At 57.1% G+C, this 12,243-nt stretch overlaps 4 protein-coding genes across 4 annotated transcripts; 2 read left to right on the top strand and 2 right to left on the bottom strand.

The window, feature by feature from the left end:
- Positions 1 to 872: 872 nt before the first annotated feature.
- On the top strand, positions 873 to 4,371 carry LTHEOB_3368 (C6 finger domain-containing protein; the record flags this gene model as incomplete). The annotated part of the gene is made up of 3 exons (XM_035512283.1): positions 873 to 1,881; positions 2,016 to 3,120; positions 3,168 to 4,371. 3 exons carry the CDS (start codon positions 873 to 875, stop codon positions 4,369 to 4,371), a joined length of 3,318 nt encoding a protein of 1,105 aa, XP_035363261.1.
- Positions 4,372 to 5,630: 1,259 nt separating this feature from the next.
- LTHEOB_3367 (Palmitoyltransferase Akr1 protein) lies at positions 5,631 to 7,923 on the bottom strand (the record flags this gene model as incomplete). The annotated part of the gene is made up of 5 exons (XM_035512282.1): positions 5,631 to 6,419; positions 6,477 to 6,676; positions 6,730 to 6,802; positions 6,852 to 7,652; positions 7,708 to 7,923. The coding sequence occupies 5 exons, from the start codon at positions 7,921 to 7,923 to the stop codon at positions 5,631 to 5,633; spliced, it is 2,079 nt and encodes a 692-aa protein (XP_035363260.1).
- Positions 7,924 to 8,396: 473 nt separating this feature from the next.
- LTHEOB_3366 (Eukaryotic translation initiation factor 3) lies at positions 8,397 to 9,403 on the bottom strand (the record flags this gene model as incomplete). The annotated part of the gene is made up of 4 exons (XM_035512281.1): positions 8,397 to 8,449; positions 8,502 to 8,673; positions 8,732 to 9,338; positions 9,387 to 9,403. The coding sequence occupies 4 exons, from the start codon at positions 9,401 to 9,403 to the stop codon at positions 8,397 to 8,399; spliced, it is 849 nt and encodes a 282-aa protein (XP_035363259.1).
- Positions 9,404 to 10,028: 625 nt separating this feature from the next.
- Positions 10,029 to 10,931, top strand: LTHEOB_3365 (uncharacterized protein; the record flags this gene model as incomplete). Its single annotated transcript, XM_035512280.1, has 1 exon — positions 10,029 to 10,931. The coding sequence occupies one exon, from the start codon at positions 10,029 to 10,031 to the stop codon at positions 10,929 to 10,931; it is 903 nt and encodes a 300-aa protein (XP_035363258.1).
- Between the last annotated feature and the right edge of the window lie 1,312 nt (positions 10,932 to 12,243).

The raw sequence follows: 12,243 nt of genomic DNA, 5'->3' as shown, positions 1-12,243 counted from the left end.
TGGGCCGGCGCAAGGCACCGCGCCAAGCAACCCGGGCGCGCCAAGGCAGCGTGAGTCGTGAGTTCGGCCGCAAGGTGCGAGGCCTCCAGACGGCGGGGCAGCGCGCGGCGGGAACCTCCGCCCGCGCGGTTGAGCGCCGTTGCAGGCTGCGGGCAGACAGCTCGCGCTCGCAAGCGCCGCGACTCGCGCAGCGGCTCTGGGCGCACGGGGCGCCATCCGCCGGGGCAGGCGCAACCTCAGTCCATCACGATGGCCTGCGTCCTTCCCGAGTGAGCGCAGATAATGGCTCTGCTTATCACGGCCGCATCGGGCAACGTGCGAGTCCACTTTCCGTCCCCGCCCACCCAGAGCCCTACCGCGAGGCTGCGTTATAATAGCCTTAAGCTTTCCAAAGACGTTGCCCACGCGTGTGCCACCACCATCCAATCCCCCCTCCACCCAGGTGATGCCTATTTTAAGTTGCCCGACGCCAGCTGCATGCCCATCCTCGCCTCTAGCCTCCCGCCACTAGTCTCCGCGCCCAATTGCCAGCCGACCAGCCTGCACAGCTACCCCACTGACACTGTGGCGCCGGCCCACTCCTTCATTTGCGTCCGTACGCCCCTAGTCCAGCTGCCAGAGAGCCCTGCGGTCCGATTGAGCCTCGCCCGTCTCTTTTCACCACTCCTGTCCGCTCCGCCAGCCCGCCCAAACCGCCAACTCGCCCTCAGGATTCCCTAGCAAAACACTCCCGCCCTTGCTCGGACCTACTGCCCAGATCGACTGCGGATCCCGTCTCGGTCCGCTCTCGCCGAAGACGAAATCGACCGGGGTGACTGACCACCAGCAGACCGGAGCTGCTTACGAACCCTCTCTCACACCCAACCCCATCAATGTCGGCCGCCGGTGGTGGAGGTCAGGCCTCGCCTGCTTCGCACAGCGAAACCGTCGATACCGCTGGAACCACCAAAGATGGCGCCAAGGCCAAGTCAGCTGCCGACTCGACCAACACCAAGGCCCGCAAGCGGACCAAGACCGGATGCCTGACGTGCCGGAAGCGCCGCATCAAGTGCGGCGAGGAGCGCCCCATCTGCAACAACTGCATCAAGTCGAAGCGTCACTGCGAAGGCTACAACCAGCGCGTCATCTTCAAGCCGCCCATCGGTGACTGGCCCGGCAGCGCCCCCGCGAGCACCCTCCCCTACCACAGCGGCGTCATCCCCGGCGGCCGCCCCGTCTACCAGCAGCCCTTCCCCGGTCCGCAGGCGGCGGGGATGCCGTACGGCGCTCTGCAGCCCGGCCAGCAGCAGTATCCGCTGCCGCAATACGGCCAGTTCACGGGCGTTGACCCGTTCAGCGGCGGTGCGTTCACGAGTGGGCTGGTTCAAGATAGCTCATATGTCGCCCAGGCGCCCCCATACAGCCAGCCCATGGACCCCGCTTATCAGCAGCGCTCATATTCCATGGGCGCCATGCAACCTGAATACTCGCAGCAGCTTCATCCGCAGCCTTCATACCCCTCCCAAGCGCATAGACAATCCGTGCAATTACCGTACCACACCACCGCGAACATGGGACAAGGAATACCCGCATATTCACCGACACCACAAGATCAACCATACGGACAGCAGAGTCACGCACCGCAACAGACCCAGTACAGCCAAGGTTTCCAGTACCCTTCAGCGACCACGGCGGCTGATACGTATAGGCAGCCACATCCCCTAACCCAGTCCAGAGAGGTCCTCCAGGCGGCAGATCGGGATGTTTTGGTATGGCAAAAGGTAGCGAGTGGCCTGGCGAACGAGGAAGACCGTCTTGACTTGCTGTCACCCGAGAGCGCCCCCGGCTCGCGTCCGGGCATGCCTCCGCAGTTTCTCCCCGACGCCGGCCAGACAGGTATAGGTATGCCGTTCATACCCTCGCAGCAGCTCTGTTTTTAAAATTGGTCTGTTTGTTCCGTGGATGGTGAGAGCCATTGATCGCAAAAGCAATGCAAGGACATGTTTGTAGTGGGCTAACGCGCTGATTTGTGACAGGACACCCCCCACCGCCCCCCTCTCACCAGGCCGTCCCGATCAAAAACGAACTGCGACAGTCTGGCTTTTCCGAGCACCACCCCAGCCCAACCGAAGCCCTCCAAGAAGCCGCGGTAGAATTTGAAGACGACGATTACTATGACGTGCAGTCAGATGACGAGATGGAACTGTTGCCGGCACAAGAACAAGCCCTGGCCCATGGTCAGCAACGCGACTTCGAAGTGATGATGCAGATCCACCGAGACAGCGTGAACGAATTGAACGTCAGGCACTACAACACCTTCCTCTACTCGGGCATCTTGGATCAATATCGCGCCGAACAGGTCGCAAATCCTCTGCGAAACCCACAAACCGCCCGTGTCTTTGCGCACTTCATCCATGCCACCGGACCCAGTCTTTCCATCTTCGAGAGAAGAGTTCGAAATGCCTCTGCCATGTTCAGTGAACGCCCGGTCCACCCAAGCCAACAGTCCCTATGGACATATACGCTTCCGATGATGGCGCTGAACCACCAGGGCCTGCTGCACTCCATGCTTGCCTTGTCTTCGCTACATATCGCCAAGTTGCAACACGCTTCAGTCACGCCCTCGTTCAAACACTACGCCTACGCTTTGAAACGCGTGCATCATGCTGTGGGACACCCCAAGAAGAGACATCATGTCACAACGCTGGCGGCGTGTCTCATGCTGGGCCTGTACGAGGTAATGACTGCCGATCACGTAAAGTGGAATAGCCATCTGCTGGGCGCGAAACAGCTCTTCGTCGAGATCGATTACGCCGGAATGACAAAAGCATGGCGCAAGAAAAAGGCGGAGGAGGATGCGTTTGAGCGGAATTTTGCCTACGAGAACCCCGGTCTGACCATGCAGCAACCACGGTACCTGAACAAAGAGCCGAGCAACCTGCCGGACGAACGGGTTGTCAGTATGCTCACCGGACGCCAGATCCGCTACGATGACTTTGGGAAGGTTTTCGATGACCAGGGCAGGAACGGTGGCAAGGCTCCGGAACCAGATCTCACGCATTACGAGACATACCAGGATTTGTGGTGGTGGTTCGTGAGGCACGACGGGTTCCAAAGTGTCATCAGTGGCAACGGGCTTCTGTAAGTCCGAACGCAGCTAGACGGTGATTCTGGCTAACTCATCACAGTATGGACTACACCAGATGGTCAGACTGCCCACCGCGCGCGCCCCTTGGTAAACCCGATGCACTATACGGAACGCACGACCACTCCCTGCTCCTACTCGGCCGCATCGCAGAGTTCGCGTCAAGAGATCGTGAAAGGAAGATTCAGGCGGTACAAATGAATGGCGGTCAATGGAGGCCTGGGCTGGGAATGCCAGGACCTCCGGCGGGGTCCGGTCCTCCACCTGGAACGCAATTCCCTCAAGGGCAACGGCCGGGAATGCCACCACAACAAGGATCACCAGGCGGTGGCGCACCGCCGCAAATCCCCTTCTACGGAATGGCGCCCAGCTCGTCAGTGCGGCACATGCCTTCCGCCTTTAAGCAGGAACAGTCACCATCGCCCGACCCATCCGTCAAGCTCGAAGACCAAGCCGGCCTCCAAGCCGCCACACAAAAGGCGCTAGCGGAATGGCAATCGATGCGCGAAGCCCTCTCGCATTACGCCTCGCACCTGGGGCCAGCCTTCGCTCCACTCTCCGACGAGTTCTCGACGCCCATCCCCAGCCCGTTCGGACCGGCCCTACAGTACCGTAGCTTCGACATCGCGGTGCTGTGGGCACAGTACCACATGCTTGAGATCATCCTCGCGCGGTCGCACCCGACGATGCCTCCAGCAGCAATGATGGCGGCGGGCGTGGCGGCGCAGCAGACGGCGCACTGGGCCAAGGACATTGGCCGCATCGTCGCGGGCATCTTCAGCGGCCTGGGCCCGCACGGCGCGCCGCTCAACCCATCCATCGGCGCCGCCCTCATCGAGTGCATCATGCCCCTCTTCTTCGCCGGCATCCAGTACGTCGACGCCGCCCAGCGCGACTGGCTCGTCGTCAACGTCAAGGACATCGAGGCCCGCACCGGCTGGGCCTCGGCCGGCCTCGTCGCCAACGGCTGCCAGAAGGTGTGGGAGAGGGCTGGCCTTGCCGGCCGCGGCCCCCCGTACGTCTACAGGCGCGAGGATCCCGACAAGAACCCGGACGAGCGCATCAGCGGGCGCAAGGAGGAGCGTGCGGCCAGCGAGGGGAGGAGCTTGACACAGGAAGAGGAGGAAGCGGCGAAGAACGAGCTGAGCGATCGGAGGTATATCTGGACCAATCCCGGTACCAGGGTGCATTGGGCGATGGGCATTTTGAGCGAGGAGCAGGACCTTATCAGGCCGCCTGGGGTGTGAGGGAGGGATTCTTGGTGTGTGTGGTTTGCACTCAATCGGTGCTACTTTTTTCTTCTGTTTTTACTTTCTCGAGTTGTGTTACTATCTTCTTTATATGTGTGTTTTCGGTTACTTCTCTACTTCTTCTTATTTTTTTTGTGCCTTTTTCTTTGCGCAAAGCGATGGGAACACGGACATGTCACTGTTCAAGGGAGTTTGTCGTCCTGGGGTGGGAAAAACATGTGAAATCACATGTAATTAGGAGTTTTGCTTTTGGGTATGGCCCCCTCTAGTTACTGAAGCGAAGGGAAAAAGAGTGTTGAGAGCAATGGACTGGAGAAAATGTTGTTGTGGCTTTTGGGGTTTCTGGTTTGCCATGTCTCAGCTGAGCGTGAGAAAAGAGCGAGAAAGGGTCAATGTAAGCTTTGTGGAAGACTCGAAGACAGAGACACCATCGTCAAGATGACGATGGTTTATAGAAAGTTTACCTTGAATTTCTTCTTGGCCTCGTGATCAGGGTTTATTTCTACAGAGGAGTATCGCATCCGAAGGCCAGCGTGAATTTGCTTTTTGCTCATGTCGTGGGTAGTTGAAGCTATCATCCGGACGAGAATGTCGAATTAAAAATTCTACATAAAAGTCCGGACGGTAGCTTCAGCTACCCATACGTTGTCTACTTTTTTTTTTTTTCAACAAAACGGAGGCAGTTTCCCTAGACACCGCAATACCCGTCTGTATATAAGTACTATGGTTGATCCATTCTGTCACCTAAGGGATCACGCAGGATTCGATGTCCTAGCTGGTCCTATGGTGGATGGTCGAGTTCGATGCTTGGCCATCACCACCTCTCCTTACCGGGGGGGAAGGAGAGGGGGAAATTTTCCGAAAGTGGATTTTATAGGGGACTGCAGGCAACTGCAGGCCCTGAATTTTTGCTGAATGGTCGTGTGTTCGAACTTCGCTTTGATAATCTGTTATTTTGATTGACACTTATGTATATCGTTGGGCGCAGGTACTGTTATGTTTCGACAGCTCATTATTTTATTCTCATATCATTACCTGCCTCATATACTACAACCCAACGCGAACAGCAGCTCACGAAAACACCCGCTCGCCCGCTTCCAAATATCCCATACCACAATCATGCAGGAAAAAAGAGTCAGAATGAAGTGTACAATCAACCCATGCATCTCTAAACAGACTTGGAAAGAGAAGGATAAACCCGCTCCAGCAGGAAGACCCACCAAACCCACACCCCCAAACAACAACACACAAAGACATCACATTTCGTCTTCCTCCGCCGCAACGCTCTCATACCTTCCACCCTCATCCGCGCCACCACCTCTTCTCGCCCTCATCTTCGGCGGAGGCTCGTACACCCTCGTCCAGTTGATCCTATCGCCTCCCAGCACCGCCTCTCCGTTTTCACGCTTCTTGAACATCGGGGCCGGGTCGCACCAGAAATCGCGGCAGTTGGTGATGCAGCCGCGCGTGAAGGGGTTCTCGCGGCGCTGGGCGAGGACGGCCTGGGCGTTCGAACCGTGCAGAGCGGTGGCGATGAAGGTGTCGATGCCGAGCATGCGTTTCCACTGCTCGAGGCAGCCGGCCTTGTGGTGGCCACGACGGCCGTGTGCTGGTGCCCCATCAGGGCCGGCACCAGCGGCATCAACTTGGCCGCCGACGGCGGAGGTGCTGCCAGTCGTGATGAACGAGGTGAGCGGGTCTGGCGGGCCGTGGCCGTGGTTGTGGCGCATGGCCTCGAAGGTGGTTTGAGCGCGGGCGACCTGGAGGAGCTGGACGACGAGGAGCATCGTGACCCAGATGAGCTGGAGACAAGCCCAGATGGTGAGGATGATGGTGAACGGATCCTTGTGGAGGGTGGAGCACAGCTCAGGGTCGAGGACGTTGCATTCTGGCGTTTCGGTCGGCGGCGGTAGGGCTGTCAGGTATGACAGTACCAAGCGAAGTAGTGAAAGGATTCCCAACTCCAGGCAGGAGATATACAGCACAAAGTGGCGGTGGTTATTGTTGGCAACACAGTTATCGACCCAAGGGCAGTGATGATCTTCCTTGGCAACACAGCGGTTGCAGCGTTTGCAGTGTTTGCTTCGCAACGGACGACGCACCATGCAGTGCACGCAAAAGTTCGCCTCATCGAATTTGCGGGCCTCCAGCAGCTCGTCGATTACAGCTTTCTGTTGAGCACGTGAGCTCGACTTGGGGATATACCCGGGATCTGAAAGCATGGTTAAGAAGTAAAAGTATCCCGTCAAGGAGTAGAAGATCATGAAGAAGATATTTGTAAAAGGTGAGGTTTTGAATGTCCCTGAGAGATGTCAGCGTTTTTCATTCGCCAACTGCAATGCAGGGGCATCTTACAGGGCAGAACATGTGTAATGTAGCGCACGCCAACCCAAAACAGAGTGGCAGCAAAAACGCCGGATAGAAACGGCTGAACGTGCGTTAGCGTGGTCTTTCTCAGAGTCGGTGGATTCACATACTGTTCTATGTACCGTCTTCATGTCGCCCGGTGCCCATCTCAACAACTGCTGCGCGGCCCACTGCAGCATGTACGACGCTCCAAGGGCCAAGGGAATAGCGATGTAGATGACCATATGGCTCAAGATGTAAAGCACGCATATGAGCATTAAGAAGGGCCACAAGAAGAAGAACTTGTTGAGGAAGGCTCTCCTGTCCTTGACAAAGTTCTGTAGCGGGAAGTATTTAGGGGTAGCATCGGGATTGTAGCCAGAGTCAGAGAGGGCCTTGTGCCATTGGCGGACAGTATTCATGTCTTGGGCGGTGATGGCAGGCGTCTTGCCGTCGTTGTTCTCGGCAAAGCGGTCCGACCCATACTCAACGAGCTTCTGAATGCAGCCCACGCTGCCCTTGACTAAGGCCCAGTGCAGTGCGGTGAAGCCTTGATCGTCGCGCGCATACACGTTGGCGCCCCAGCGCACCAGAACCTCGACGACGGCGGGGAAGCCCTTGTATGCAGCCCACATGAGTGCGGTGTGGCCCTGAGCGTCGGGGATATCAATGGGGAGATCTTGGTGCAGCAGCAGCACCAACTGGAAGACATTGCCGTCCAAGGTGGCGCTGTGTAGGAGGTTGAAGCCTTGATCGTCGGTAAGCAGCGGGTCGGCGCCGCGCGAGAGGAGTAGGGCGACGATGTAGTAGTTGCAGCGCTTCGCGGCCCACAAGACGGGTGTGGCTACGGCGTCGCCGCCCCGCGCGTTCACGTCAGCGCCCGAGTTGAGGAGGAAGTGGCAGAGTGCGTAGTGGTTATTGATGGCGGCCCACTGTAGAAAGACTCGGTCAGCACTCAGGCGGAGGCGGGCGGAGGCGGGCGCGTACATGGAGCGGCGTGATTCCCTGCTCGTCGCGGTAGGTGGCATCGTATTTGCCCGTGTCGAAAAGCTTCTGGATGGCACCAATCTCGCCGAGGCGCGCCAGCTGCATGAGGTCCTCCTCAACCGGGAGGGTGGGTGCGGCGTGCGACATGTCCTTCATCTCATGTTGGTCTCCGGGTGAGGCCTTGGGGTCGGCGCTGGACGAGGGCGTGGAAGACATGGCGAGGGGCGCGCGCGCGGCGGAAGCGAGTGTAGGCGGGGGAAGAGGTGTTCGAGCGAAAGAGCAGTCGGCAGCGCAATATCATCAGCGGCGTAACATCATTAGGCGTGCGTTGTGTTGTAGCAGTGGAGGCCGCGGAACGTCGAGGGCGGCTGTGACGGCGATAATTAGCAAGCCCGGCGCGCCAGCACGAGGCGCAGCGCATCCCCGGCTGCGATCCAGGGCGCCACGCTCCACTTTTTGCTTTCACCACCAATTGCTTGAATTTCCAGCCAATCCATGTCCCAGCTCTCTAACAAAGACTAATTATCCTCTGCACGGCCACCGTGTCATATGCAGACTGCCAAAAATCATCATGGTATTTTCGTAGCATGTACACACCGCACCCGTCCTAAACTTTTGGAAGGAGCCCTCGTCCACCGAAACAAAGAGCCAACGCCATAGGAGATGCACACGCCCAGCTATCCCACAACCTAAGTAGACTTCTTCGCAAACTCGACGCGCAGAATAAGATGGCCAAATCCGTCTGCCTGCTGTCAGCTTATACACTTTATCGTTTTCTCTCTGGGGGTGCTTACAGCCGTCCACCTTCTCGCACGCCACTCTGGCGTCGTCGCGGTCCGCGAAGCTGACGAACGCGAAGCCCTTCGCACGGCCGGTTTCCCTGTCCTTGGCCAGGAAGACTCTGGTGACGTGACCGAAGCGCGAGAAGATGTCGCGCAGGTCCTGCTCCTCGGTGAACTCGCTGACCTGTACCATTTGTCAGCCACATTATCCCCAGCACTCGAGCCCACGCAGGTATACGCACGTTGGTGACACGGAGCGTCGCCAGATCGTCCCGCTCGAACTTGCCGCCCATCTTCTCGCCGGTTGCGCCGGCGCGGCCACGGAGGTGGGGCGGAACGTAGCTGGAGGTGCCGCCACCCAGGGCGCCAGCAGCCTCGGGCTCGTCCATGTCGCCAGGGCCGGCGCCGGGCTCGCCCTCGGGGGCCATGGTGTCCTTGAAGGGACACTTGGTGGTCCAATGGTCGCCGGAACAAATACGACACTTGATCTTGGCGTCCTTCAGGTTGGCCTTCTTCTTCTCGTGCTCGCTCTTGTCATCGGCGGCGGCCTTCCAGTTGGCCTGGGGGCGGAAGACGATGTTCTCGGCGACGCTGGTGGTGTCGGTCTGCGGGCCGGCGGGCTTGCCCTTCTCGTTGCCGAATTTTGCCCAGTGCTTGCGCTCGGCGACGCGGGGGTTCACGACCTGCTTGACGACCGTCTTCTTGATGCGGCGGGTGGTCTTGACCTTCTTGCCATCTTCGCGGACGTAGTAGCTGATGAACGTCTCGGTGCCGTCCTTGTTCTTCACGACCTGGGGCGCCGGGAGAGCGAGCTGGTCCTCGTCCTCCTCCTCGGCCCAGTCGGTGCGTCTGCGCGTGGTCAGCCCGGGAATCGCGCGGGGAGCGCGGGGAGCTCACCCTGCGACTTTCGACATGGTGGCGGTGTGGGTGGTTGTGGTGTTGGCGGTGGGAATTCTTTCGCTGTGTGGGGTTATCGCCGGCCGTCGAATATGTACTAAGTTGTGCTTTGGACTGGGCGCCCTCGCCAGAGCCTGCGCAGACGCGCTAGCTGCTGACTCACGCCGCCGGGTCGCCACGGCGCGTCATCCCATCGAACGCGCTTCGACGCGCTGTCTGGTGCTACGACTCTACACTCCTGCAAGGCACCAGAATTGCGACAGCATGCACTGCGAACGGGAACATCATGTCCTGTCTTGCTAGCTCGCGTTCAGAGACCTGAGACCGAGCTTTGTCAGCGCTGACTTCGGCCTTGCGTCCCCCCGAGCGGGCTTGCATTAGCTCATTCACTCAACTAAGCACTCGGGCTCGGCATTTCCAGGTGTACTTTCGTCATACACCGATTGCAGCTTCAACCATGTCTAACAATCAACACTTGTATAAATTGAACTCAAGGAACTTCGCTATGGACATCATCAACTCAATTCTACAGCCTTTCTCCAGAGCCATCTCACAAAATCACTCTCAATTTACCACTTCATCAACACCGCCCGAACACTGAATTATCAATACCAAATCACCACTTCTAAGCTTTGAATCAAAATGTCGAAGACACTCCTCATCACCGGCGCCACTGGCAAGCAGGGCGGTGCAGTCATCAAGGCCCTCCTCGCAGCAGACGCTGACTTCAACATCCTTGCCGTGACCCGTGACACTTCCTCCGAATCCGCCAAGGCTCTCGAGAAGCAGTCCCCCAAGGTCAAGACCATCCAAGGCAATCTGAATGACCCTAAGGCCATCTTCGACACCGCCGGCTCGCCTATCTGGGGCGTTTTCAGCGTCCAAGTCCCCCACGCTGCCGATCAGACGTCGGATCCGGAAGAGGTCCAAGGCAAGGCCCTCGTCGACGCCGCGCTAGCTTACGGTGTCAAGCACTTCGTCTACACCTCCGTCGACCGGGGCACCTCTCGGCCCAACATCCCGACCAACGTCCCACACTTCGCCAGCAAGCACCACATTGAGGAGCATTTACTGGCCAAGGCTGAGGACAAGATGACCTGGACCGTCATCCAACCCGTTGCATTCTTGGATAACTTCAGCGGCTACACTCTGCAGTTCGCGGCGGCCTTCGCTGCCATGTGGAAGAGTTACTTAGGCGAGGAGAAGAAGCTCCAGGTCATCGCGAGCTCCGACATCGGCAAGGTCGCCGGCCGTTCCTTCATCCAGCCTGAGAAGTACGCCGGCAGGAAGATTCCGCTGGCCGGTGACGACCTCAGCTACGGTGACGTTAAGCGCATCTTTAGCGAGAAGACCGGCAAGGAAATCCCAGAGGCACCCGAGCAGGTTGGAAGGGGCTTCGTGGAGAGCAGCGCCGACTTGAAGGCGATGTGGGTCTGGTTCGGTACTAATGGTTTTGGAGCTGATATCCCGGCGCTGAGGACGGAGTTCCCTGACCTTTTGGACTACGGCAATTGGCTAGTGAAGGAGGGCGGTTACAATGCCTAGTGAGCAAAAGCGAAGGCGAACTTGTTTTCGATAACGCGGCATTGAAGCGACTGCGGGCTGAAAGTTACAATTAATGATCTGTCCTTGAATTGTTTGCTACATGATTTCATTTCACCATAGATTTCTTTCTCCTAATTAATAAATAGAAGCTACTCTATTGAAAATATTGCTTTCAAAAACGTAGTTGATATTCAAGATCAAATAATTGATTTTAAAGCAGAAAAGGACAGCCAAAACCAGTAATCCGGTATAATATGAAAGCTTATCGTCGCAATGGATGCCATGGACTCTTTTACCAGCAGACATTCGGGGGTGTAGTGGACCGAAGGAGCGGCTGGCGTGCCGCTCCGTGCCACCAGAAAGCTTGATCTAATACATCGTTGCTTCTGCACTTATCACATCTTAGCAAACTCTGTCCTCCCACAATCTTCCGTTGTTAGCTGTGCGCTTGGTACCATTCTCCAGCCGCATTCATAGTCTTTTGGATTTGTTTGACAAGCATGTATGCCGTATCCTAACACGGTAGGCGGGAAGAAATTCACCTTCGCAATCTTTTTCTTCGTGGGGCCCGATGACGCTCGACTTACAGGCAGGGGGAGATTATATGCTAGACGGGGGATGTATAGTTCTTTATTCCACAGCCAAATCCAGACGATTATTTCAACTACCCATAACACAAGCTTGAACAGGCATTGGTAAATGAACAACAAATTCGCGCCAGTCTTCGGATGCAACACCCCTCTACATACAGTCCCCTCTCGCAATTAAAGGCTAGGGTGGTTTTGAGAAAAATGACATGTCATGGGTGTTGAAGCTATCGTCCGGACGTGTATGTAGAATTTTTATTTCCACATTCTTGTCCGGACGATAGCTTCAACTACCCGCATGTGTTATCTTTCTAAGGCAGAGCTGGGGCACAGTTACGCTATATTCTAGAGCCCTTCTATTCTTCGCACTAGCTATCGGCTGCAGCACCCCTCTATATATTTCTGAAAAACACTCGTTCCTTGCCCGCCGGTTAAAACCAGGATGCTTCCAGTGCCAAAGATCTGCAGATCACCCCGCTCCTTTCTCCGACCAGCCACCTTCGTCACCCCCATTCTTGTCGATAAGCGGCCGTTTCAAGCCCAAGCCGAGCCGTGCATTCTCCGCAGAAGCTTCGGTCTCGCCACTGCATTGGCAAAACAAGATAGCTACGCTGCCTATCAAGTGACAAGCTGATATGAAGCCGTTACAAGCTCATCTGCCGCCAATGCAAGAAAGCGTGGCAATCTATGCCAAGTGCGATCAACATGGGATTTCTTGGGCACTC

This window comes from Lasiodiplodia theobromae (assembly GCF_012971845.1).
Source record: "Lasiodiplodia theobromae strain AM2As chromosome Unknown scaffold_8, whole genome shotgun sequence".
Classification (NCBI taxonomy): Eukaryota; Fungi; Ascomycota; class Dothideomycetes; order Botryosphaeriales; family Botryosphaeriaceae; genus Lasiodiplodia; species Lasiodiplodia theobromae.
The sequence above is the reverse complement of the archived record's forward strand: the minus strand, read 5'-3'. Positions and strand labels throughout refer to the sequence as shown.